General features: G+C 34.0%; 6 protein-coding genes across 6 annotated transcripts; 2 read left to right on the top strand and 4 right to left on the bottom strand.

The window, feature by feature from the left end:
- Positions 1-156: 156 nt before the first annotated feature.
- On the bottom strand, positions 157-8,627 carry Tsp_07837 (putative tetratricopeptide repeat-containing domain protein). Its single transcript, XM_003381271.1, has 10 exons — positions 8,505-8,627; positions 8,191-8,306; positions 5,920-6,023; positions 3,494-3,780; positions 3,296-3,425; positions 2,818-2,969; positions 2,586-2,733; positions 462-793; positions 289-392; positions 157-223 (listed from the first exon to the last, which is right to left on the bottom strand). Exons 1-10 carry the CDS (start codon positions 8,625-8,627, stop codon positions 157-159), a joined length of 1,563 nt encoding a protein of 520 aa, XP_003381319.1.
- Positions 8,628-9,073: 446 nt separating this feature from the next.
- Tsp_07838 (hypothetical protein) lies at positions 9,074-9,382 on the bottom strand. Its single transcript, XM_003381270.1, has one exon. It carries the CDS (start codon positions 9,380-9,382, stop codon positions 9,074-9,076), a length of 309 nt encoding a protein of 102 aa, XP_003381318.1.
- Positions 9,383-13,179: 3,797 nt separating this feature from the next.
- Positions 13,180-13,896, bottom strand: Tsp_07839 (conserved hypothetical protein). The gene has a single exon (XM_003381269.1). The coding sequence runs from the start codon at positions 13,894-13,896 to the stop codon at positions 13,180-13,182; it is 717 nt and encodes a 238-aa protein (XP_003381317.1).
- Positions 13,897-16,297: 2,401 nt separating this feature from the next.
- On the bottom strand, positions 16,298-20,742 carry Tsp_07840 (g-protein-signaling modulator 2). Its single transcript, XM_003381268.1, is given in 14 exon segments — positions 16,298-16,402; positions 16,435-16,483; positions 16,608-16,859; positions 17,115-17,149; positions 17,629-17,664; positions 17,902-18,018; positions 18,250-18,276; positions 18,750-18,831; positions 18,866-18,886; positions 19,889-20,003; positions 20,023-20,149; positions 20,208-20,223; positions 20,332-20,428; positions 20,685-20,742. 14 exon segments carry the CDS (start codon positions 20,740-20,742, stop codon positions 16,298-16,300), a joined length of 1,137 nt encoding a protein of 378 aa, XP_003381316.1.
- Positions 20,743-21,292: 550 nt separating this feature from the next.
- Tsp_07841 (enoyl-coA hydratase/isomerase family protein) lies at positions 21,293-22,857 on the top strand. Its single transcript, XM_003381267.1, has 6 exons — positions 21,293-21,370; positions 21,445-21,610; positions 21,654-21,803; positions 21,836-21,948; positions 21,986-22,048; positions 22,684-22,857. Exons 1-6 carry the CDS (start codon positions 21,293-21,295, stop codon positions 22,855-22,857), a joined length of 744 nt encoding a protein of 247 aa, XP_003381315.1.
- Positions 22,858-25,038: 2,181 nt separating this feature from the next.
- Tsp_07842 (dachshund protein) lies at positions 25,039-25,793 on the top strand. The gene is made up of 2 exons (XM_003381266.1): positions 25,039-25,237; positions 25,306-25,793. Exons 1-2 carry the CDS (start codon positions 25,039-25,041, stop codon positions 25,791-25,793), a joined length of 687 nt encoding a protein of 228 aa, XP_003381314.1.
- The last annotated feature ends 2,086 nt before the right edge of the window (positions 25,794-27,879 follow it).

The following is a 27,879-nucleotide window of genomic DNA, read 5'->3' as shown; positions in this document are numbered from 1 at the left end:
TGATGTATGTGCTCATTACAATGTACATAATGTGCAAAAAGAAAATTTTTTAAAATGTGAAATTAATAAAATAAAATAAAATAAAATACGAAAGATGTCGAATGATGATATAATCTTGCACAACGGCAGATAGTGATGTTCTACTGATGGCCGTTTTCATTTGCTCGATGTGGACGGGTGTCTCTGTACAGCAGCACTAAGATTTGCTCGTTGTTCTTCAAATCTGAACAACAAAATTTAGTCATGTTATTCAAATATAACAAGAACAAGTATTAAATTGCTACAAACCGTCGTGCTTGGAGTTTCAATACCAGTTCGAAGAAATCTTCATCAGGAACGGTGAGAGCTCGTTCAGCTGGAAATTCACTTCGCTGCTCTTCAATTCTGGTACTCTAAAAGCATATTTAAAAAAATAAATAATAATAAATCCCCCAAATAAAATTTATATATATGAATAATACTTGACAACGTATCAGTATGTCAAAAAATTCATCCAAATGATGCATCTCTTCTTCAGCATTGCCATGCTCTTCTTGGCCGACCTGTATACGCTGCTGCAGACCCGCATCAGGGGTTGTCTTGCCGCTAGTTGTAGAAGTTGAAGCGTCGACATTTGGATGCAATTCAGACGCCGAGCCAGCCCTGAGCATAAAAGCTGCTTCGGCACTGATCGCCAAGGCGGCTGAATTTTGCAAGCCAGGCAAAAAAGGCAAACTGGCACGTTGGTCATCCATTCGTCGACTTTGCATACCAATAATCAAATCGACCAAATCATCAGACTCGTGATGTTCAGCTAAAATTTCAAAAAATATAATTAATTCCTTATTAATTACAATTATTGTTGTTGTTGTTGTTGGTGGTGGTGGTGGTGTCGATCATGATCAAACAACACCGTTATATATAGTAGGGCAACAACAAACTGCTTGGTAAAATTAAGATGGAAATTTGTAATTTGTGTTGTCAATGCAGAAAAAGTAGACAAAAAAGGATAATACATAAAATATTCCATCAACTTCGTATATTGATTGTGATAAAGCTGAAATTGTAAAAACAAAAAAAAACAGAAATGAATTTTACCCTCCGGCTACTGTACTGTGTGATACAGGAAAAATGAAATACGGAAGCTGGAAAAAAGTGAAACAGCCTTACTCAGAGAGGAGGTGGACGACGAAGCCTGAGCGACGTCCTCTTTAACTGGTATATACTTGCGTGATTTACGACCGCATGTCTTTGATATCCTCTTCAACCAACTGCGGGCAGATTGCTTAGAGGGACGAGGATAACCTGCCTCATGCCAGCAACACTGGGTCGCCGCAGCGTCAACGGGCAAGAACACTGCCTGCACATCTAAGAGTGAACAGAAAAAAAATATTCATGCAAAAAGAAAACATAGCCCAACACAGAATAAAAACAAGTCATAGATATGCATATGTATATATATATCCAATCCATTTGAATTACAACAAACAAAACAAAAGAAGAAAGTTTGAAAAAGATACAGTAAAATATGAACGACATCTGTTACGACATATTAATAAAAAAGTGCAAGAAGAGAATTGAGAAGAAGTAAACCAATAAACAAAATAATTTCATAAGCAACATACTGAACAATAAAGAACCATAACAAAATATGTTAAAAATTTATAGCATTAGTCAATAATGTTATTTAATATATTAACAATAAATAATATTACAATATTAATTCACAATCATATTCCAATTGTAACTAATTCTAAATGCATTCACTAATAAAATTATTTTAAATAAAAATAACAAAATCACTATTTTTGTGTTTAATATGTATTGGAATTTTAAAAATAAGCAAATAATTTTTAAAAAATTCAATAATGAACATTCAAAATATCCTAATAATATCTATTACTATTAGTATGTTGTTGTTTTAAGATGATTTAAAAATTAATTAAGTTCCCTCGAATAGAAAATATAAAATTTAGAAAATTACATTTTAAAAAAATAATTATTGGTTCAGTAGCAACAAATTTAATGACATGCTTGCTGTTAGTTCACATGCACAGAAAAAGTGCACCTTATACAGTAAATGAACACACAGAAAAGCATTTGAGTGAACAGTCAGAACAAGAGGACAACATAAATTAGCATAGCAAGCCACAGAATGCATTCGAAATGGACAACCGTTTGAATAATAAAAGTTCATTTCCAAAATTAATTGCAAGCATAAGCTTTTATCATGCAAAAATAAACAAATAAATAAGTGAATAATAATAAATTTCCAAGGTAAACGGGCGACGACTGCGGCGAGCCTTTGTGGACAAGGGTTGAAGAAAATACACTAAAACTTTTCCAACTGCATAATTTTTTACCCCTACTGTGAAACAGCAATAAACAAGAGAGGAAAAAAGCAGTGAATCAATCAATCAAACAAACAAACAAACACAACCTAAATGACAACAAGGTTTGATTCAAGAAGTATTACGGTTTGTTGATGATGTTGATGATCAAAATTTCCACTATTACAACTCTACTACACACTGATGATGGCTGATTTGGTAAAGAAAAAAACCACAGCATAAATAAATAAATAAATAAATAAACTGTTATCATACCAGTGATTGCCTGACGATGTGCAGTAACTGAATTCTTGGATGTCGCTTTATCCGGATCACAACGCTGATCATCCATACGCTTGCTTTGAGCTCGACTGACGTAGTCAAAAAATGCCTCCTGATCCAAGCTGTCGCTCAACGATTTCGTCTAGACGATCAAGCAAAATCAAAAAAACACACACACACACACACACACACACACACAAACAAGAAAAAAAATGCTTTTTCTCACGCTCAAATTGTTCGGCATGTGAACCATCGGTGCATCGAACGAATGGGCCAGCGGCAAATTCGGCCTGCTTGCAGACGAAGCTGCCGCACTATTACCACCACTATTGGCACAACTTGTTCGATAAGCATTCTTCGCTTTCTCCAATACTGACGCTGAAACAAAAAAAAATCCAACGGACGTGTTTAGAAGAATAAAAAACCAAAAAACATTGTTCAGCACCGACGAGCACATGGAACATTAAAAATCCTATTACAAATGCAAAAACAACAACCCTCAAAAAATAAAACCAGACTAAACCATTTGTTTGAAATATATTCGCCCAAAACCCCATCCTGCAGCAGTTAATTAGCAATAATAAGAATGATCTTTGCAACAAAAACACACATTTCACTTGGAAATAATTATTCTCCAAAGGCACAGATATAAATAAATAAAAATATACCCAAGCAATAGTAGTAGCAGTAGTAGTAGTACTTACCAACAATCTCATCGTCAAATTTCACTGGCACCGGATCCATCGAAGAATCTGGATGACAACCGGAACCCATCAACTGAGACAAATCGACCAAATTCAACTCGGCCACCATCTCTCCATTTTTATCTCCAATCTGTATACCAAAAATATGGATTAAAAATTATTTGCATAAAAGAAATGTCAACTGGTCTTTTCAAAAACCTCTTTGGACAAATCGTAATGAAGCAACGTAAAGTAGAGTGATTTTTCGGATTCTTCAAGTTGAATGAACGCGTTGCTCAACGACCAACAGGCTCGGGCTTGTCCGACTTTGTCGCTGAGAAGACGTGCAATCCCAAGATGACGCAGATGATAATCAACAGCTAAAAAGCACACAATTTTATCAATTGTCAATCGATTAAAACTAACTACGACGAATTTTTTGCAAATTAAAAAATAATCATAAAACCTATATACAACAATCAGGCAAAGCAAAGCAAAATCATAAGCTGAAAAAAATTAAAAATCATTATTAATCTTACACTATTGTATAAAGTATACACATAACACTGGTCAAAATAAACATATAAAAACTGAAACTACTCATACATTCACATTTCAAAGTTTTTTGCTAACATCTCTCTACACGGCGTGCTTGTCAACAGAAAATCATAAACTGAAATTTAGTTATTCAAAGAGAAACGAAAAAAACACGTATAAAAGATAAAAATACAAGATATCAGGTATTACAAAAGTCCTTTCACACAACTATTCTACTTTGTATTATTATCATTAAGCAATGCGTATAAAGTGACATTTGTAATTCGTGACAACTTACAAATTATTTGAAAAAAGACAATTATTGCAGCATAATACAGAATGCAATGAGAATACAAAAAAAACACATCAAATTAAATCACTATTATTAACGCTAAACGAGCTATTATTTCTTTTTCCTTTTCATGATAAACAGGTAATGTAAAATTAAAAATCAAAAAAAAACGCGGTAGGTAAATTTTAAATCATTTTACAATTGTAAAAGTCAACATTCAATAAATAATATTCCAATTTATTAGATGAAATGTTATCCTAATCATTGCTAGCTAACCAGACAGTAAACAAGTCAACAAGCTGGGATTTTAATTTGGCAATATAATGACGACAAAGTCTCTATTCCTCACCGGCTTTCAAAATCAGTCGGTCAATAAGAGACAACCATCAAATAATGCAAAAGTGATTCCAAATGGTGGTGGGTTCGAATGGTAATTTGAAAGAGAAAACGAAACAACTGTCAGGGTGCTGCTTATATATGGAAGAAAAATTGATCCTGCGTGGAAAGTAAATCGCCTTTGGATACCGAGTGATGATGATCGCAAACGGAAACAGCATTAACAATCAACCTGAGTGATGAGAAGCCGTGACAAGATTCAGCTGGATAACAATAGAAACATGCACTACTGTTAAAGGCTATCACGCCAATGAAGCTAGCTTAATGACACTGGATTCAACCAGTGCCTCTTGGCAATACAGCCTTCAAATGAAACTCAACTCGTTCGTCTTATATATATAAACGAACGCAACAAACTGCAAATTGAAATTGAAATAACAAACGACGCTAAAATGCTAAATTTATATAACATTTTCAACAAAAACAACAACAAGTACAATAATAAAATACTACATCATGTAAGCATACGTCAACTAAAAACATATATCTAAATATCTTATTTGATGATCATTTAAATTTATTATTTTCTCAACAGTCATTATTAATATAAGTCTTATAATATTTTATAATAATTTGCACTACAGAAATTTTGCAAAAATAACGACGCAATGATTGGCGACTGAAACTGTTATAGCAATCAATAACTTCGATTGCAATCGAGAAAGCAAATACATTAAAATCAGATAATAATAAACTGCAAAATAGTAAGTACTTGCAATTCTTATCCATCCTGCAAACAAAACATATATACATACCAACTGCAACTACGGTTGTTGAAGCATGAATAAAACTTTCTACCCCTAAACCACACACCATTTCTTTGAATAAAGACTTTTGCAAATGAACCCCCCCCCTTTACTACTATAAAAATAAAAGAAATAATCATCATGAATTTTCAGCTGAGAAAAAAACTTTCCATCGACGAATTTCTATTGAAAAAATGAGAATGATTTCTTGCTTCTATGGATTCTATGGATGTTCAAAAAATTGCAAAGCATCCAGAAGCAAAAATTCCATTGCACTGAGTTCAGTTCCAACGGCTGTTTTGGCCTCTCGATAATAGAATGCTATGTAATTTCATTTAATACTGCAAACTGAATAAATATGCTTGTCGAATACTAGCCACCAGTGCATCAGCGCTGCAGGATTATAATAATAATCATTATTATTATTAAATAAATCATCTCTCCTTTGACGTTCTTGTTCATTAAATAAATAGGTATAATTTTAATATTTTGGATGAACAATAACAATAATGAATATATTTTGCGGATCACAACATCAACAAAATTTCACCTATATATATATGAACTGAAAATCAAGAAGAACACCCCACATTTAAATTAAAAAGAAAAAAAAATAACAATTTCAACAGAAAAATATTTAATAAAAAAACCAATAAAAAAAGTCACACACATACCCTGACGATAGTCTCGAAGCAATGTGAAACAATTTCCGAGCGAATAAAACGCTTGTCCTTCAGCGGCAATATCTTTCAATTCTCTGGCAACCGCTAAGGCGTTTCTGCAAAATAAAATTCAAAAAACAATATAATTTTCGTTACAGAAATGAAAAATGTAAAATTTATTTAAAATACATTTTCTATTCTGAACAGAAAAGCTTGAAATTCTCTCATCAATCCAATAGATAAAAAAACACCAAATTTCCCAAAAGCTCTCTACTTGAAAAACAACAACACATGCTTAATAACTGGCATGTGTTCAGGCTTTTTTAATCTAAGCTAAAAAGAAAACTAACACTTCTTCTTATTCGAAAAAGCAAATAAAATTGCTAATTTTCAACTTCAATAATAATAATAATTCAAAATTTTATAATTTCAACGGAAACTTTTTCATTTCAGCATTAATGAGCGGACGTCACACACATCATGTAGAATAAATTTTCATTTCTTCGTAATTTGTCAACTTTGTCTCCTCCTCCTCCTCTTCCTCTGCTCTTCCCCCTCGCTTCAACAAAGATCACAATACGGTATATGTATACACATAATGGTTTCATAATTCTTTTATAAAGAAGATACAGGTGCACATTTTCAACACATAAATTCACTGATGTCTTCTCACTGAGCGAAAAATTCCAATTTTGATCATAACTACCCTAAACACTCTCTCTCTCTCAAGAGAATCACACTCACCAGTTGAGAAATTTCAAAACTTCTAACTAACAATTATAAATAATTAAAATTTTGCACTTGCTTATTTTATATCAATAATAATGATTCATTTGATAAATGTAAATTTTTAGTTCCAAAAAAATCTGCCATCATCTTATCCATCCACTGGACTACTTACTTGTTAAAGATTAAAAAAGAATCGTTAAAAAAAGATTGCTTGCTACAGATGCATAATCATGCGGGCGTTTCAGTAGAGATGATTGAAGAAAATTGGAAAAAAGTAAAGCGCAAAATCTGATCAATGTTGCCTGTCTGCTTTCTGCTGCCATTGCCGAGTGGATTGATTGATTAAAAACATTCATTTTCTATCGATTTGCATAAAAATAGTAATTTCGTTCGTCAAATATTTTTCACCAATATAGCAAAAAGCTCCAAACAGCTTGAAATCACGAATCACCACACATACATTAATTCAACGATGTCAAAAACTGATGGTGATGGTTTGTACTTTTGATTCTTTTCCATTTCTCAATTATTCGAAAATCAGCAGCTATAAGATAGCGAAAAAAAGCCAATCTGTCCAATTATCAATATTATTTAAAACAATTTTTTTCATTTATACAAAATATACAATGTTCTGACAAGTTAATGTACAATAAAATACAATTGTAAAAACCCCATCAACTGTATAGAACAAGAAAAAAAAGAACAAATTCATAAATTCCAACCAACCAATATACCCAACAACGTCGTTCTACTACTGCTATTGCAATCCTGGGTCAGATTTTGAAGACTTTTCATTTTTGAATTATATACAATTTAAAAAAAAACAACTAAATAAAGTGCTAAAAAAGGAAAAGATAGGACGAAATTTGTTTTTAAAAAAAACATCTCTGTTAGAGAGCATCAAGCTTTTAGACTCCAAAGACTTCTGTTACAGCTGGAATGTTGTTATTAAACGACCGCAAACAGCCCTCCGTCATGCATGAATTGAACGATTAGCGAACCGATCAAAATATTCACACCCAAATCAACCAACCATACGCCGTACATCTAATCTCTCCAATTACACAGCTTCATGATCAGTTCGACTATTTGGATCAGTCAATGCTCAAATCGAACTCACCAAGTATACATACAATTAGAAAACCTCGGCCAACAAATTTCATCGCTCAATATACAAACAACACCTACCACTGGGCAACCTTATTATAACTATTATTATTATATACAGCAAGCAACTAACACCAAATACACGTACAGCTAACAAATTCATATCAAAAGTCATAACAATGGACAATTCCCGTCTCGCCATTCTTTTATCTTTATCACAGTGATAGAAGTAGAAAATTTTTTAAATTAAAAAACCAAAAGAAAGAAATATATAAAATATGTCAATACAAGCACGAGTAAAAGTGTGTGTGCTTTGCGTTTTGTCGTTATTTGAAAAGACAACAATTACTACCAGTAAAATAATATTATTAAATATGCGATAACAGAAAACCATTAAAAATATCGATAAAGCTTAATGTTATATGATCAAAAGTAAAATAAACTTACGAATAATACTGTATAGCCGGTTCCAATTCTCCCAAAAACACACTCGCATTGCCCAGATTGGAATAAGCCCGGCGCATAGCCCGCTTGTCACCGAACTCTTTGGCAATTTGCAATCTCTATAATAATAATAATAATAATAATAGTGATAATGATAATAATAATAATAGCAGTAGTAGTAATAGCAATGGTTGTGGTAGTGGCAAATAGCAACAGCAGCAGCAGTGGCAGCAGCAGTAATATATGAAATTAGCTAGCAAATAGGCCTAGGGTGCATTGAGGCGTGGAAAATTCCTGCATAAAAGTGTCGAACTCACCTCATTGTGAAATTGCACTGCCGTCTTGAAATCACCAAGCAAGTGGTAGGCAAGGCCGATGTTACCGCATGCACGACCTTCGCCCACTCGATCGCCCATCTCTTGCGTTAATTTCAAATTCATCCTGTCGAGAGAAGTTTTTATTTCCAAACAATAGCAAGCAAAAAGCATTGGACAATAAAACTGACTCGTAATATTCAATTGACTGCAAACACAATTGTCTCACTTGACCAGCGTATTCGCTTAAATCTGCACTCTGCGGTCTATTCAAATGGCGCGCTTTGGAATAATACACACCGCCAAGATTGTAACAAGCGCGTACTTCACCAGTCTGCAACAATGAGATAATATTTCAAACAAATATGCAGGATGAAATTTTAATAATAATAATAATATCATCATTAATATTTACCTTATCTTGCAGTGAACGAGCAAGTTCCAAATGTCGCTTACCACAAAGTGATGCTTCGTCGTATTTGCCCAACGCTTTCAGAGTATTGCACAAATTGCCACTAGCGTTTGCTTCGGACCGTCGGTCGCCAACTGCCCTAAACATTGAACAAAACTTGTCAAGTATATAAATTTCTTGTAACACATTGCCAGCAACAACAACAAAGTCGTCGTCGGCTAAAAGCTGCTCCGGTAGCGCACAGCAGGTCAACCTGCGTCATTGAAAATCCATTAGACTCGCAAAAGTGGAAACTAATTTCGCCGCCTCTGTACAATCTCCCCATCACAGCCGCCACACCCCGCCAGCGCCAATAACGCCAATCAGATCCACTGCACTGAGAATACATCATTAAACAACTATCCAGCGTCTCTTGTCGATTAATGTCTGCGACGTGAAAAGTCAAAGTGGACTGGATTGATTCCCCCATTCAGACATTCATTCTCAATAACTAAAAACTTTCTTTTTCTCAACCTACTCTCTCACAACACAATGAACCCTATATCTTCTGTAATGATTATTTTCTTTTGAAAGAAAAACCAACTTTGACTATTCATATTTCACTATTCGTACTATTATTATTTCATTTTATCATGAAATTCACATGCGCATCCCAGTCTCAGCAAGCTCAGTAATCCAACCGGCTTTTATAATCATATATACATATATATATATAAATCAGTCGACCGACCAACCCGGTTGTAATCATTGCTTGCAAAAGATCCCACCCAGCAAGCACCGCATGTCAAATGACACTTGTTGTTGGGTTTGGAATTTTGATTGAAAATTTGCAGCAAAACAGAGAGGGAGAGGGAGAGAGAAAGAGAAATGCACGTGCCTGCCCGCTTGCTGCTGGTTGAAACGCAATTTTCACCAGGCACCAAGTATTGAAGCTGCATCGAAGCAATTAATTTACCTCAAAAGTCGACAGTTGCCAGCAAATTTCTACAGTACTTTCTCAATGCATGCATGCGATGTGGAGATTTTTCAATTATTTTACCGACACTTTCTCAATTGGCTTTAAAAATTAAACTTAAACCAGCAATAAAAACCTCAATGTACAGAGGAATGAACAAAAAGAAGCAAAGCAAAGTCAAATTCTTCTACTTGAATTGAATGGGCATTGAAGAAAAATAATATTAAAATTGCGTATTTCAACCGATGTAAAAAACAATGCTTACAACAATAAATAAGTGAAATCAATTATTATCACTACTTGTTGCTTTTCTTTTCAAGAATATACATTCAAATGAATGTACAAAAAACATATTTTAAACTAAACCTCTTTCATCTATAATTTTTGGGAAGAAAAAAATCATCTTTTAAAAAATTGGTCTGTAGAATTTTCATCATTCAGCTAGCTAACTAGTTAGCTTATTCATGTGTGTGTGCGCGCGATTGTTGTTCATGCCGGATATACAAATCGCCGGGTAATTAAATCACCATTTTGTCAGCACCGGCAAATAAATTGCTCAAAGTAAAATAAAATTTGATAAAAAACAACGCATTTACATGTTTCAATGTATAAAACGCATTCATTCGCGTTAGCCATCAAAGTTACAAATCAAATTTGATATAAATCAGTTTGACTTTTTTCCATTACAATTCACAAAAAATTAACTAAACATCCATTTACTTCTAAAAGATTTTCAACTGTTCAAGCTTTACAGCAAGTAAGATAAATTAAAGTGAAATAAATTCATCATCAATGAAATAAAAATAGTCTCACCACGTTCGCGTGCATTCATATTGCTATTATTATTATGATTAAAATTCATTTTTCTATGCCGCCACTAGTCCTTCATTATTGAACAATGAAAAGAATCTTCAAAATTAAGAACAAGACGAAAGCATTACTTTATGTTAAAATACGCTTTGTGGAACTTCATCATTTGAAAATAAAAAAACTTAAAATGCGGATACTATATAGCAAAAAATAAAAGACAAAATTAAATTGTTGCCAAGATAAATGAAAATGATGAAATAAATTTCATTAAACTAAACTCATTTGAAACTAAACTTCATCAGGTCAAATAAAACATTGCAAACAAAATTACATCTTCAGCCATTATCATGCACAGCAGAGAAAATTACTGCAAATCGGTTTTTAACCAGCTGAAAAGAAAAGCAGAAATTTTGTGATCGAAATAAAAAAATTCAATTTTTTTCAACCAAAAAAATGATTATTCCTCCATTCTTTCAATGGAAATTGCGTCGTGTTGCTACGTTAGTGAATATGCCATTAAAATTTCAGCGACAAATAATACCCCTGACTGATTATAAATTGCAAAAAATCAATCTCTATGGAAAAAATGTTAAAACAAAAAGTATTGAAAAAATTTCACACATTCAAAGTGATATTATCTTCCCTGAAGAAGATTCAACAAAATTCCCAACCAGATTAACAATAGCAACGTATTGTAACAATCATACATTGGAAAAGGTTTCAACAAAAATGATAATGAATAATTATCAAAATTAGTAGATTTAATGCAAAAAATATCCCAATGAAATAATGTACAGGTTTGATAAATAATTTCAAAAATACTACTAAGCTGCTCTGACAGCAGAGCAAAGTACAGCAGCAGCAGCAACATTCACATTATTAATTCATCAATAACATAGTAATGGTTTCTATATTCGGCAAAATTAACAAAATAAATAATTAATCATTTCCACTGATGAGGATTAATTTTTCAAATAAAGAAATTTCCACAAATTACAACAACATTCTACTATTGGTATTCAATATTGAAACTTAATGCAATTTACAAACTCACACGCACATGTTGCCTCAAATGATTTCTGCTATAACCAACTTCACCAAAAATACTTCAACTTCTAATTCATCAACTAACTTACAATTTGTAATTAAAAAATTAAGTTGAAAAATTGCATCATTTATCCATGAAATTGAACACATTTGATATTCAACTTCTTCAACATATTCCCCTCCACCATATCTTTCCCCAGCACATATATATACATCGTTAGAATAAAATGAACTTGGTAAAACCCCATTCCATGAAGATAAATAATTTTTCAACCGCGACAACATTGACAAATTTTGCCAGCAAAGTTCTGATGCTTGGAATTCTACTGGTATTGCTGTTGAGTTAGTTCATTGGTAATTTAGCCACAAAATGCCAGCGATAATTGTGATGCGCATGTGTTTCCACCTCATCTGATTTCATCAACAACGCATGATAAGAGTTTGATGCCGATCTTAGTGGTGGTGGTGGAGGCTGTGGAATAATTTGCAAGTGAATTTCGATTTTGGCAACATCGGAAAGCACCAACTGAGCTGAACACACACACACAGACACAAATCATCGACACCGTGCAAACGAGCCGCCCCAACAGTTAACTGTGAAGTGAAGATGAGAAACTGCAACTGGCGGTCAATTAGGCGAAATCAATAATACGCAGGTCAATTTTTTTACACACTGATACAAGCACAAACCAAGAATAATATTTAACCCTTTGATGGATTGTTGGGGTAGAGCCCACCCCAGGGGGTTTTCTTTTCGTCGCATTCTGTCAATTTTTATTTTTATAGTCTGAAGCTTTGTGACATCTCTTTTGAAACAATAAGACATATTTTGAAAGAAATTTCAATGTTCCAGGATTTTTTGTTCGGTCTACAGAACATCGTAAACTTAAAAGGTACGTTGTTGGATTGTTGGGGTAGGCCCCACCCCACTTTAGAAAAACACGTCTAAAAAGCTGGGAGTATGTTCAATTTTTATGAAATTTATTTTATTGGATAGTTCGAAGAATTCTGTACATGATGGTATTAAAATATTTCCAATTTTAATAATTTTAAAGCCTTTTATTGGCAAAAAATGCGACAAAATTTTGGTTAAAAAATCGTCTTTTTTCAGTTTTTTTCTTCGCGTGGACTGAATTTTGTAAAATTCGTGAAACAAATTACATTATTGAATAGAGCACGTTATTCTGCACATTTTGATACCAAACTCAGGTCTATAGTCTTTTTTTTGGTTCCGTAAAGACTTCGTTTATCTAAGCCCTTTCTATACTTTTAACATAAACATATGGAAAAGTGTTAAGCAGGAAATTGATATTCCACATTTTTTTGATTTTAGTTTCTATAATTTATTTATTTTTATGTATTTTGATTAAAATTTCATTATTTGAAATAAATTTTAGGTCTCTTCTAGCTGAAAAATTCAACAAAATTGACGTAATAAATCTGTTGATCTTCCATTATTGGGAAGTGCTAGGATTAACATCACAATGCTCACAGTAGCTGCGCAGATGTTCATTGCAGCATGGCTTTCTACACTTTATGCAGCTAGATCTTACTTTTTTGTCACGTTTTCTTCCACAAAAGACGCATCTTCTATAGATGTGTTTTTCTTTTTTGCTTGCTTCTGACCGCTCGGCTGACGTCGCTGTTCCTATTTGTTCAATCGCTTTCATTGCTGTGTAAGGAAGGGATTGCGGGGGACTGGCAGCACGTTTCTGAAGAACGATGTCTACTAAGTTTTTGCCACACTCTATCAAAAATAGTCTTCTACGCTGCGATTTTCGGGCGTTCCAATCTGGATTTTTACATGTCCAAATAACATATGCTGCTAGACCTGCGCAATCTAAAGTATTGAACCATAGAACCATTGGCCACCGCCGGGTGCGTCCCTTGCATGTGTATACCCGTACAAGCTGGTCTAGGGTATCCACACCGGACTTTGTTTCATTATAAAACAGCACGATATCTGCTTTTCTTTCTTGATCTTCATTTACTGCATCATCATGGTGCATGGTCGACAACAGCAAGACGCATTTCTTTCGCTTCAGGATGTAGCTCACAAAAGTGAGCTGTCCATCGAAGCAAAATAATGACGAACCCACTTCTCGTCCCATGGCTTCTGCTAATTCTGATGGCACTTCTGTTTTATTCATCCGTAATGTTCCCACAATCATCGTTTTTTAGCTAACGGATCTTCCACTGCATTCTGCTTCCATACTGCAATGAACATCTGCGCAGCTACTGTGAGCATTGTGATGTTAATCCTAACACTTCCAAATAAAGGGAGATCAACAGATTTATTACGTCAATTTTGTTGAATTTTTCAGATAGGAGAGACCAAAAATTTATTTCAAATAATGAAATTTTAATCAAAATACATAAAAATAAATAAATTATAGATACTGAAATCAAAAAAAATGTGGAATATCGATTTCCTGCTCAACACTTTTCCATATGTTTATGTTAAAAGTATAGAAAGGGCTTAGATAAACGAAGTCTTTACGGAACCAAAAAAAAGACTATAGACCTGAGTTTGGTATCAAAATGTGCAGAATAACGTGCTCTATTCAATAATGTAATTTGTTTCACGAATTTTACAAAATTCAGTCCACGCGAAGAAAAAAACTAAAAAAAGACGATTTTTTAACCAAAATTTTGTCGCATTTTTTGCCAATAAAAGGCTTTAAAATTATTAAAATTGGAAATATTTTAATACCATCATGTACAGAATTCTTCGAACTATCCAATAAAATAAATTTCATAAAAATTGAACATACTCCCAGCTTTTTAGACGTGTTTTTCTAAAGTGGGGTGGGGCCTACCCCAACAATCCAACAACGTACCTATCGCCAACAATCCATCAAAGGGTTAAAATTGTGCAAATAATTCGGGGAAAATTTCTCATGACCAAACAAAAGTTTAAAAAAAAATATATACATATCTATTAAAAGTCCTTCTTGAAAACAATTAACAATCTAGCCGCAGAAAATATTTTAATTTTAAAGACAGTTTTCAACAATCAAGCTTCTTCGTTCGCTTTCTACAACAATAAATGCTCTTTGTTTTTGTACAGTAGAAAATGAATTTTCCCATTCAGACGATGTTAATTGATCACTTTTGACCAATTAATCGATCAAATTATTAACCATGTGAACAAATTTTAAGTCCATAATTTATCAAACAAAACATCGTTTAGCTCGTGCAAAAAATTACACTTCTGCACTTTGCCATTTTCAACAAGAAAAATTTCTTCATTGTTGAAATGCACAAAACAATCTATCTCATTTGTATACCTTGGCAAAAAATTCAAAGTTTAATAATAATAAGCAGAATAAATAATAAAAAACAAATCAAACCAAAGTTGATTTTATATGATCAAAATACGGAAGAATAAACAGAATGATAATTTGATGTAATATGCAAATATGCAATCATACAGCAACAACAATCGACCCACGTGACTGTAACTGAGAAGTAAGTGAGTTGGCTGAGTTGTTAAATTGTTGAACGTAAATTTTGAATGGAAATATGGAAAGAGCAACAACGGCAATTCCATTCAAATTTCATTTGAAGAAAGCATCAAGAAGGCGGAGAAAGAAGTGTGTATGGAAGGGTAGTTTAATGAATCGACCGAACAACAGTGGTGGTGGTGAGTGACTTCGTTTCGAACTAGGCGACCATTTGTGAACGAATAGTTTCGGATAATTCTATGTAATAAGGAGCCGCTTGTGCAAGCAACATTAAGGCCAACATGACAATTAGAGTTACTCGAAAACAGAACCCGCATCCACCCCGGATCCATAAGTCGAACAGAAGAACTGCATATCAAGCTACTAACGTATTCACAACATCTCATTCAAAATGAAGATCGTTCAGCCAGAAATGCCAACTCGCCTGCCTGCACGTTAATCAACTCATTGTCAATCATAAATTCAACTATCAAATCATCAACTCATTCTTATATTAACCAACCAATGTCAAAACATTCCAAATAAACATATATCTACATTTATTTAACGCTACAGTTGTCGATTCAAATAAAACATATTGTGCAAAATTGAAAAAGAAATTTTAACATTTTCAAACATGTCATAATTTCAACAATACCATTGCACGCTTCTCACTATTTCGCATTATTCAAAAAAAAGAAGTGAAAACGAATGACAATAATAATCATAATGCCAATGAATAAAAACTACATTAAAACAACCAACTTATCAGTTAACTTTCAGCAATAAATACTAAAAATAAAGAACGGCTAATGATTTACACACCCACACATATACATAAATAATACATAACTACAGTTAAATGTATATTAATAAAAACAAAACGGAAATGCTGTTCCAAAAATTTTCCACATCGCGTGAGCAACGATAATTTGCCCATTGAAAAATGCTTCTTCTGCAATTGAATGCAAATCATACAGAGAAAAAATCACTAAGCTTAATGATAGTAAGCTAACCGAAAGCTTTTTTGTTTACAAACTCGTGTAAAATGATGCTTTAAAAAGCAAGAATAATAATTGATGTGTTCAATCAATGTGGTTTTGATTTTTCATTTCAACATTAGCAACTACTGATCAACTGAAGCACAGTTGTTTTCAATGGAACAACCATTAGAAAGCATCATTTTCCCACCATTTCTTTGAGATTCATCATTATTGAATAGTGATGTTAGCTTGAGAAAAGAATAAATAAAGAGAAGCAAACCACGCCCTCCTGAATTGCTGCTGCTGTGGAAAAGTTTGCAAAATTTGCCCTGAATGAATGCAAAAAGCATATATAGTTCTCGACTGCAAATGTTGTGTGCGCATGTTGAAAGGCAAGCTTGTTCCAGTATGGCAAGTATAGCCGTGTGAAAAATCAATGCAAATATAACATACCTGGCTAAAGTGTGGTCGTGTCGATGATACTCCAGAGCTTTGCCATACTGTTGTAGAACAAAGTAAGCATTGCCCAGTTGACTGTAAACTGCACTCAAAGTTTTCAGATCGTCGGTACCAGCGCCGAGGGCCGCTTCCAAGTACCACACTCCGCCCAGCATGTCGCCACGTTGACAACGCTGCTGCCCTTCGAGGGCCAACTTCAAACTGTCCATGTCATTCTCTCTGAGTATATCCGCTTCAACCATAATTCTGAAAAGTTTACAAATCATTTGTAAAAAAATACAATAATAATAATCATATCATGATGCAAAATAATATCAACTATATAAATAACTTTAACATTTTGCGCGGAAAGTGACATTTGAAAATAGAAAAAAACTGAACAAATGAAATAGAACTAATTTATTCACATGGAAATAAGTCAATGCATGAAACGATTGTCGAATTGGGAAAATTTAATACTAAATTGGAAAGCCGAAATCGGATACATAAATCAATTCCAACGTCGCCCCAACTGCTTGCTGTTCAATTGTCGTCCTCTACTATACAATAGAGAACAAAGAAAAAAAAATGTAAAACGAAAATCAAATCTTTTTCTCTATTCAAGCAAAACTAATATTATAATGGAGCATGCTAATTTAACTTCAAAAATATTAACACTAAAAAAATTCTATCCTATCCTAATTCTTTGTTATTCAATTTGTCATTTTAACAAATGTTTTAATCTGAAATAAGTGTTCAGTTCAAATTTACACTTCACTACAACACATTCAAAGTGTAAAATTAAAAAAAGCTTTTCTAAATAAAGAACTATAAATAAATGCTATAATAAAATAAAGATTACAAACAGAAGAATACAAAATATTAATTTAAAAAAAAGTCCGCATTCAATGATGAATAAACTTAAACAAATGTGGAAACAATGCACAATATTAGTAATGTAGATAGTAATTAGCCAATGCACATACTCACAGCTAGTGTGTATGAAAGACATGCTGAAAGATCATCGTATACCAACCAGTTCAACAACAACAACAACAACAACAACTAATGGCTAATGGATTGAAATTAATTATCAACATACAAACTGTGCTGAGAAAATTTTCATAACATCAATCTGAGAACAGAAAAGTATTTAAATTTCTCGCCTGAGATGAGTAATAAAAACAATTTGCAATATTTCAACCGCTACACTGGATTTTATGGACCAAAATTTCAATGCATCTGCTGCAGAATCAATTTATCACCACTGAAAATGATGAACTTGCACTAGCTCACTATTTTTAAAAACTTCACCAAGACGAATAGCGAAGATTATCATGGTGAAACGCAAAACAAAAATATTTCCCATTGAACAACGAACAATTTTCAACAAGCAAAAAACAAAACAAGCACATTGTACTGAACACTGAAACAAAAGTTAATAAGCTAAGCCGAAAAGCAAAAAACATTACATCATAAATTAGTCATAGTAAATAAATTTCCATAAGTAGAAACATAATAATAGTTAGTATAAAGCAAGCTGAAAATTAAATGAACCGAAGGAAATAAAAATCAATTGTTCACATTTAATGGTTTTCATTTAACTGCAGACATAATAATGCAAGTAAATTCTGCGTTCATGAATACAGAAATAAACATTCGCTCGCTCAGCTGATCCGAACGGCTATTTGAAAATTTTATTATTTTTTTTCAAACATTCCAACAGCTATTTTAAACCTATCATCACTTTCTGCTTGCCATACATATGTTTGGCAAATTCACCGCTTGTGAAAATCAATTCTGAAATTCTGCACGGCGGATTAACAATGACAATAGAAGCAAATACTTACATTCTGAAGCAACTATTCACGAGCAGTGGTAGTTGGAAGAAAAAAAATTTAATCGATAATAAAACCGTAATTACAATAGTTCATTGCAAAACAAACAAATCGTCATTCGGACTATTCCCTTCCTGCTTTGAAATTTTAAATTACAACTGAATTAAATTACAGTTCAAGATAAAATAAAATTCCTCCGATGCCCACTGAAACAATCGATTTAACGTGGCAAAATAAAAGTGATTAAAAATCTCCAGAGCGTCGACGATGGTTGACAAAGCTGAAGAACAAGCATCTTTTACTGAGACAATAAACAAACGAACAATTCGTGGACTCTATTTGCAAAATCGCTTTCAAGTAATTTCCACTGGGAATAGAAAGCTAACTCATTCCATTCCCAACTACATCTACTTTCTTTTCAAAAATCAAAACAACCTCATAGAACCTGGCGCCAAACTACAATAATAAAATTTTATTGTCAAGCAAAGGACAAAGAAGAAACAAACAATCGAAACCATAAACTTCAAGTATACTATTTTTTCGCAAAGTATTTTAAATTGCTTACAATGAATATGAATAAACAATTTCCGGAAAAATTAATAACTGTCAGACAAATGAAAAAACTATTTTCTTAATGAATTAAGATTCCACAAAGGATCAATCAATCAATCAACCAATGCTCAACTAAGATTTAAAGTCAGCGCATTTCTCAGCAAACAAAGCAAACGAGGAGACAGCAAAAGAAAAAACTGCACAGCATAGAAAGATAAATAATACAGCTGATAAAATGAAAAAGAGGTCTAATATAAAAAGTTCGAGTAAAAATTAAGAGCACCATTTCAGTTCATACCATCTTTATGATAATGGTGAAATAACACAAAACAAAACACTAGTAGAACCAAAAATTACCGAGAGTTAAAGTGCTAAAGTTAAACTGCATTCATTCATTTTACACGTATATGAATAAGAAACAAATCCTTAACAGCGAGTGATAACAAGTAGAACAAATTACATTTAAAATACAAAATATAAAGAATACAACAGAAAAGTGAGTGTTTACAAAGATCTGAGGGAGCTATGTTTATAAATAAAACCGTTGAAAACTTATTCACCGGATCAAGAAATCAGATGACAATGATACCATACCTTCGTCAGTGTAGCGCTTTCAAGAACAGAAAAACTGGAAGAACCAATAAAAAAGTGAATAAAAGAGGAAATAAATGAAACTGCAACAGATTTAAAGTAAAATGTGATCAGCAGATCAACTGCAACACTCACATTAAACAACAACAAAACTGATCTGAGCTCAGTGATCTACAGTATAATTTTGTATTTTTTAATGATCTTCAAGCTCAATAAAATTCAAAAGTGACCTAAATATAATTTCATTAAAAAATTATTTTATTTTTAAAAACTTCGTGCAAAATCAATTTCTAAATATTGATAAGTAAAATTAACCACGAACAACCCATAACATGAATTCCAGTAGTGCGGTGCTGGAACAATTTGGAGCATATATAAAGAATATACAGGAAAAACTGACTGCTGAACTTATTCTCCGCATGTTTTCCAACTGAACTTTATACAAAAACTTGGTATAATACAACAAAGTTCCCATTGTTTTATTTCGAACTTTCTTGTGCTTCTAAGCTTACAATTCAAAACGCAGTATAAATTTTTATTCCGCTGCTTATTGGCATTACGTGTTAGAGAATCGTTCTAAAGGTTTATAACATTAAAATAAAAGCTTTCAAAGTTTTGAAGTTAAAAGAAATACCATTTTTGACAAAGTACTAAAATAATGCCCTGTAAAATTTAAGTTTTGTAATAGCACTCTAGAATTTCGATCGCCACAACTGGTAATGAACACAAAAATTGAAAATACAACAAACTGAAACAACCGTACTGCCAATGATCCAGTGGCATTATGTTGATTCGAACACCATGCAAAATACAATTGAACTTGCTTTATTTTTATACTGTTACCATTTTTGATAACTGAAAAAAGAAATCTCCTGTCTTATTGAGAAATTCAAAATTCAATCAAATATTCGTGATGCTGATCGTTGATAAAAATGTTTCTAATAGATAACAAAAGCATCTTATCGTTACTGCATCCTGTTTGCTGTAAATTCAATTGAACATTTTAAGGATTCTATGATGAATGTTCCATTTAAATTAAAGAAAATTTTTCCATCTGCGAAAACAGTGTCACTAAAAAAGTTATTCTACTTGCATGTGAACAAAATAATACCCACAAGAACAAATTCGACTGGAAATGAACCGTCTAAAAAATTTTCCGGTAAGCTCATCATTATTAGCTATTAGCGTAGAAAAATATGAAAATAATTTTCAAACAAATTCACTGTAAAGTTCATATGAATTGTTCGTTTGACTTTTGGAATAAATCGACTTTTACAAATGCTTACAAAATCAATTACAAAGAGCATTATTGTGAAAACGGCACTGATAAATTGCTTGGAATGTTTTTCCTGATATCTCAGTATTGCCATTGTGAAAAAGAAAAACACCATTTTTAGATGCAGAAAAAAAAGATTCAGTAATTGTGGAAAGTATCGATAGAATTGCTTTGATAGGCATCAACCGACCAGAAAGGCGAAACGCCATCGACAAACGTACCGCCCAATTGCTGATTGAATTGTTCAACGATTTCGAAAAAAGTTCAACTCTCGACGTGGCCGTTCTCTATGGCAAAGGTGAATTGGTTTGATTTAAACAATTTTAAAGTATACTTGATTTTCAGGTATGAATGATGTGTTAATTTTTGTATTTGAATGATGAAAAAGAAAAAGCACGGCTAATTTCTAACACATAGGTGGCAATTTTTGTTCTGGTTTCGATATGAAAGAGTTGGCAAAAAGTCCTGACGAAATGAAGACACTGATCGAAGAATGTTTGCGTACAAAAACGCGCCCATTAGTAAAATAGAACACTACAATAGAGGCTGAAATTTTCATACAACTGTGATATTTTCTTCTTCTTCTTCTTCTAAGGGTCCAACGTTGAAACAATTCGAAAAGCCTGTCATTGCAGCGGTGAATGGCTACGCTGTCGCCGGTGGTTTGGAATTAGCATTGATGTGCGATTTGAGAATTGTCGAAGAAACCGCCGTACTTGGCATGTACAATCGCCGATTTGGTATCTACTATTCGCATACAAGTGAATGAAATATTTAGTTTTTTTTTCTTATTCAATTTTTCAGACATCCCGATGACAGATGGTGGTAGTGTTCGTCTGCCAAAAATGATCGGACTTTCCAGAGCTTTGGATATGATCATTACAGGACGACAGATCAACGGAAAAATTGCATTCGACTGGGGTCTGGCCAATCGTATCGTCGATACAGGAACCGGTATAATATATAGACATTTGTTGGTTCAACAGTAGCGGTAAAAACAATCAAATTCGTTCCCTGTTCAGCTCTTGGTCAAGCGATGAATTTGGCACGTATTATTGGCACATTGCCAAAAACTTCCCTCTTGAATGATCGCAATTCGGTATATTATTCGACTTTTGAATCGTGCAATTTTGAAGACGCGATGCAATTCGAATTGCGCAATGCCAACAATGCGATCTCCAATGGAACTTGGCAGAAGGGTAAGTAGTTGTAAAAATTCCAACATTGGAACGTCTTGCATCGGTGACCAGCAAGCAACCTGTTTTATATTTTGAAATTGGAAAAAGTGAACAGTAGGATACAGAAAAAGCGGGAGGGGGTTGAGAGCTTGCACAAGTGCAAATCACCCATCTACAGAAATAAGTTTGAACACAATAATTGTACTGTAACTGAAATATTGGCATGATTTTCGTTTAGCGTAACGCTTGACGATAATCATCACCACTTTTATAGGCGTTAAAAAGTTTGTCGTCGATGGTCAAGGTCGACATGGAAGCTTCAAGGTGAACTGACATTTCCATTCCAGAATGATGCTTTTCATTTCAATTATTATCGGAGGATTGATTATTTATTTACTTATTGTTATTAAAATAGGTTCGTCGATTTTGTTTTTGGTTTCAATAAAATTGCTTTACATTTTTGGCAACTTCAAATAATATTTAAATAATTAACTTGCACTGCACACTGTTACCCATACCAGATATAGGTATAATTTTGTCCAAGATAAGATATACTGTTTGGCATTGTTCTTTTTAAATGGAAATGTTGGAAAATGAATATAAATGACAACAGTTTTCTTGCATTTATGATTATTGTTTTTCTCTTGTTGATAAAGATGATGGTATGCGTTGGTAATAATTTCAATAATCGGTCAAGTGTGTTTGTAGTATGTATTGATGATGAAAAGTTTTACATTTTTCCAGCAAGAGAAGAGCAGCTTGTGAGGAGCACCTGTTTGACAGCAGCTGCTTTGTGGAACAAAAACGTTGAGACAATTTGTCCAAATTGAAATCAAGTGTGAAAAGCGGTTGAAGAATAGAAAAGCCAGCAATGGCAGGCAGGCAATAATTTTGCCAGCTAAAGCACAATAAAAGCGCATTGATGATTGACGATAATAAATCGGCTAGTTGTCGACGGAAAGCTTTGGCAATTGCTTGCAAAGTGACCGCTGCTAGTGTTCAGGGGCGTTGATTAATTAGCGGCCCCGCTTTGTCGGCATCGGTTCTTCTAGACAAAGAGGCGCCACTGCTCGACCCGACCATTAAACACCGACCGACGTTATAGTAGCAGTGGTGTTAGCTGAATCGGATAATCATCGCTGATCGGGGGAGATGATGGGAAATGAAAAGTAAAAACGAAATACTTCCAAACCGATGATCACAAAGCACTTTGGTCATCTTGGTCCACTTGAACGTAAAAGGAACAAAAAAAAGACACCCAAAACACTAGGGTCAGTTTCCATTCATCACGCTTCCTTCAATGTTGATAATTATTCCCTTTAATAACTCTTCATCTCACGAGAGCAAGCAAACAATTCAACCAACAAGCATCCGCTCGGTATTTTAAGCTTCTTTCTTGATTATTGATTGAGATAATTTATTTTTACATCAATCAATGTTGAATCAAAAAAAAGTATATCAATAAGAATGTTTCGTTGATATGTGAAAATAAAAAAAATAAAGAAAACGAGATATATGTAAACCGTATGCCTTTGGCGTGCTAAATTTATACGTTGTTGAACACAATAATTAGTCTTATTGTTGAGAGATGAAAACTCATTTCAAATGAATTTGTGTATATAGATAGAAACAAGAAATTGAAAATCTTATTTTTGAGAATAAAAATTCAAATTCTTTAGGTAAAATCACTCCGGCTAGAAAACAATGCTAATCTTAGTGATCTTTAAAAGTGTTGCAATTATTGAATAAAAATTGAAATACTGTTTCCATTTCTACAGTAACTGATAGAATGCAATTTACTTGACAAATATGTGAATGAAAATAACGGAACACACCAAATGTGGAGATTGTAGATTGTATAGTATTATTTTCAATATGCGACCAAATGTTAACGAGATTGTATTTTTAAATGGAAAAAATCAAACACTGCAAAAACAAGATAAGATCTGCATCGACGATGAGATTTGTATCGCATATGTATATATATATATATATATATATTTGTGAATGACACAAGCAGAATAAATATTGAAAAAGTGTGCAACTCAACTTTGAACAAGAAAGCGTAAAGTTTCTCAAAAATTGCAAAGCATTTTCTCAAAGCGAATTTTAAAATTTCTCATGTAAAATAATTACAATGATGGTGATGACGATCCAAGTTTTGGTAATTGGCAATTGAATTAATAACGTACTAAATACAACGTTTGTCGAAATTGAAAAGCTGATAATAAAAGTGTAGCAAAATTGAAATCAATCACAAAATACAATTAGTATCAAATTCAAGCTTTACCTTGTTGTCAGTAACTCTCCCTCTCTCGCTCTCTCTCTCTCTCTGTGGGAAAATTCTTTTTTTTACATGTTGGAAAATTTGCAACTTGTGCTCCGTGTTGCCTTGTCACATAACTGCCTTAACTGGTGGAAAAAAGCCAAAAAATTGTTTCTATTTCAACAGATATTTTTTCACATAATCCAATTCAACGTTAAAATGTATTTTTAATATTTGTACGCTTTTTATCTTCAAATTTTTATCGTTTATGTTGAAGTTCATTTTTTAAATTAAATCTGAAATTTATCACATGAAATTCCAAAAATAAATTGTGCAAAAAAATGCTGCTGAGAATTTCAATTTCAAAATGAAGAGTACATTCGACAGCAACGCGGTACAGTATACAGCAACTACAACAACAGCAACAGCTACTGCTGCTACAAAGATTTGTCATCAAATAACGCGATTATAAATTTAAATTTAACTTCAATAACAAAAAATAATAAACGCAGTTTTCGTGTAAATAATCTTTTCTTTTGATCAAAAATGTCTTTTTGAATCATCATGCGACCAGATGTTGTTTGAAAGCTCGGATTTGAAAAAAAAATAAGGAAAATAACTTTCACTGAACTAATACACGATTTCCCTTTGAAATGATTGAAACCGCTCAAGAGAACAAACAACATTGGTGGACAACAGCAATCGCCCATCGACCACACACGAACTGGTCGATTTTTATTGGTCAATGGTGCCAGCGCCGATTGGTCAGTTCAACTTGCCGACAGGCGGTTGTATCAGCACAGTGCAGTCAGTGGAAAAAGTGGTGCGCAGTCTCGCGCTTTTCGCCAATCTCAATCTAAGCTATCGTCGCTTGGTGCACAATTTCCCTACCGTTCGACGTACTTTCGGATTGATGTTCACCAACTGCGGCAGCATGTTCGGTAGTCAGTGTTCATTTGTGCAGTGTTGTTTGATTTGATCTGAATTGATCCCGAAATGAAATTATTTGCAGGTCTAAATTTGGACAATGGCCAACTTCCATCACCACCTCCCCCGGCGCAACAAGCTCCGCTACCCACGCAGCCGCCGCTCACAAATTCACTGGTATCATGCCCGTCGACGACGACACTGTTGCCCGTGGCGACGGCTCCACCGCCGACCCTGCTCGCGTCGGCGTTGTTCCCGCAGTCGGTGAATGCCGCGGCGGCGGCGGCAGCCGGACGACTGTCGCTGTTTCCATTCTTAGCCAGACCAAATTTGCATATGCTCTCGAACCACGGCGGTGGCGGCAGCAGCGTCAGCGGCAACGGTGGTGGTAGTAGTGGTGGTGGTTCGTCGGCTTTCGGGTACAGTGGTACGTTGTGGACATCCGGGGAAGAGCGCCGGGGTTCGGCGGTCGACAGACCGGTGACGTTGGCCGACGTGATCGCCCAGTTGCAGAAGGTGTCCAACACGCCGTTGTCGGTCAAGGAATCACAACCGATTCGAAAAAGTACGTGACCCCCGTTTGTGACCACTAGCCGCGCGCTTAGCACCCGTGCTTTGTATTGTCTCACCCAGGCGGCCCCTTTATTACTATTATTATCAGTTCTGTGATTTATCTCTGCCGGCGGCTTGGCTTTGATGTCCTGCAAGTGGGCATCATCATGTCTTCAGTCCAGGGTCACGGTTAGTTAGTTAGTTAGTTAGTTATTGGCCAGTATATTTGGAGAAGGTTCCCTTGCAGTTTAGTTGGCAAACAAAAGTTTTTGAGGTTCACATTCATCATCATCATCATCATCAAAAATGTATACTGTAAGCAAGTGTTGCAAATCGTCTCCAACTCTATGTAAATGCATACAGCAGGTCGCCTTTCATCAGGTTGAAAGAGCAATAACACGACACGCAGAAACTAGTCACGCATTGTTTGTTTGTTTGTTTATTTGTTTGCTTTTTTCCCTCTTATGCAAGTTCAACGAGAGTATCAATTTCGCTTCTTTTGAAAAGCATTTTTTCATTTAAATTTTCGATAGAACTTATTCAATGTGAGAAGAAGAAGACGATGATGATAAAAACTAGATCACATGTGTTGTCAAAGTTGGAAAGCTAAGAAAGCTGTTCTCGTTGACAGATAAAAGGAAAATTTAACCACAGTAAAGCATCAACATAACAACTGAATGAATCATCATCAACTGCAATGAGCAACCTAAGAAGTGCGTCATTCATTGTGCATTGTATGACCAAAAAAGATAATATCATCTACATACATGTGTACATGTAGATGCTGTATTGAAGGTAACAAGTTGTAGAAAAAAGTTTCATATCTCTGTCGAATTGATAAAGCAAATTTGTTACACATCGGGATTTTTGTGATAAGAAAAAAACCACGGTTGTTTACAATTTTGTAATGAATATTCTTCAATTTCTCAATTTTCCATGCTTGGTGATCAGCATCTAGTGGACCATCAAAGCAGTAATTGCACTTGGTTTGCTGTCATATTTGACAAAGTTTGGCTTTGATGAGATTTGGTGATGATGATAATATTAACGTCGTCGGATTGGATAATCAGTTTTATTATTATTATTATTATTATCGTTAGACCGTCGTTTGGATATGCCATTTTTGGCAATTTAGCTCAACGTTGAATTTGAACACAACACACACAAACACACACAGCACATCATATTGGCAATTAGCTGTCAGATTTTATTTGGGCTGGTGAAGGCAATATTTACATGATGGACAATTTGTGGCATGGTTCGATTTCGAAATTAGCTGACAAGATAGATGAGAATGTAAAAAATTGAGAATCGAACAACGAAACTCGTCCAAACAATTGGAACCCCACTGAGAAAGCTTCCGGCTAACCCCTGCTGAAATCACAAATGCAGAACTTGTTCTTTTGCACGTCGTGCCCACACATACAATAATAGGGCAAGAGAAAGACCAAAAACTGGCTAGCTGCTTCTTCAAGGGCGATTCCTTTTTGCATATATGTATATGTATATTTTTAAAATCACAAAGTCAAAAATTGCATCTTCTTGCAAAAGTTCACAAATTTTTTTGGTAAACACACATTTTCAATTGAATCGAAACAAATTTGCACGCTTTTCTTTCGGTAGGACATTTCACAAAATTCAACTCCAATTCAAACTGATTCAACGCGATGCTTTTCAACGTTGTTGTGCTTGCTATTTTTTGCAAAGTTCATACCAATCAAAAAAAGAAAGAAAATTTCTTTCACCATACTGTTGTTGTTCAAACAAAATATTACAAAATTGCCCGAAGAAGTCCAAGAGAAAAACGGTAGTGTGAAGAAAATTTCTTCCTCTTCCATTTACTCTACTATGAGGTGGTGGGAATTTTTCCAAAAAATGTTTTTTGTATCAGTCCGAAAGGGATATTAGTCGTGAAAAAATCACATATATGCCGTTACTCATTGAGATGATGACGTTCGATCAAGCGCGAAGCAGGGCCATTCAAGTCGGCAAACAAATGATAATTGCTATTCTTCATTAGAAAATTGAAATATCAAATATGCAAACTGCACCTTTTCTCATTGCAACAACATTCGAGGAGAGAATACATTTACGTTGGCTTATTCGC

The sequence above is a fragment of the Trichinella spiralis genome, assembly GCF_000181795.1.
Source record: "Trichinella spiralis strain ISS 195 chromosome Unknown Scfld2, whole genome shotgun sequence".
Classification (NCBI taxonomy): Eukaryota; Metazoa; Nematoda; class Enoplea; order Trichinellida; family Trichinellidae; genus Trichinella; species Trichinella spiralis.
This window is presented reverse-complemented; position numbering and strand designations above follow the sequence as displayed.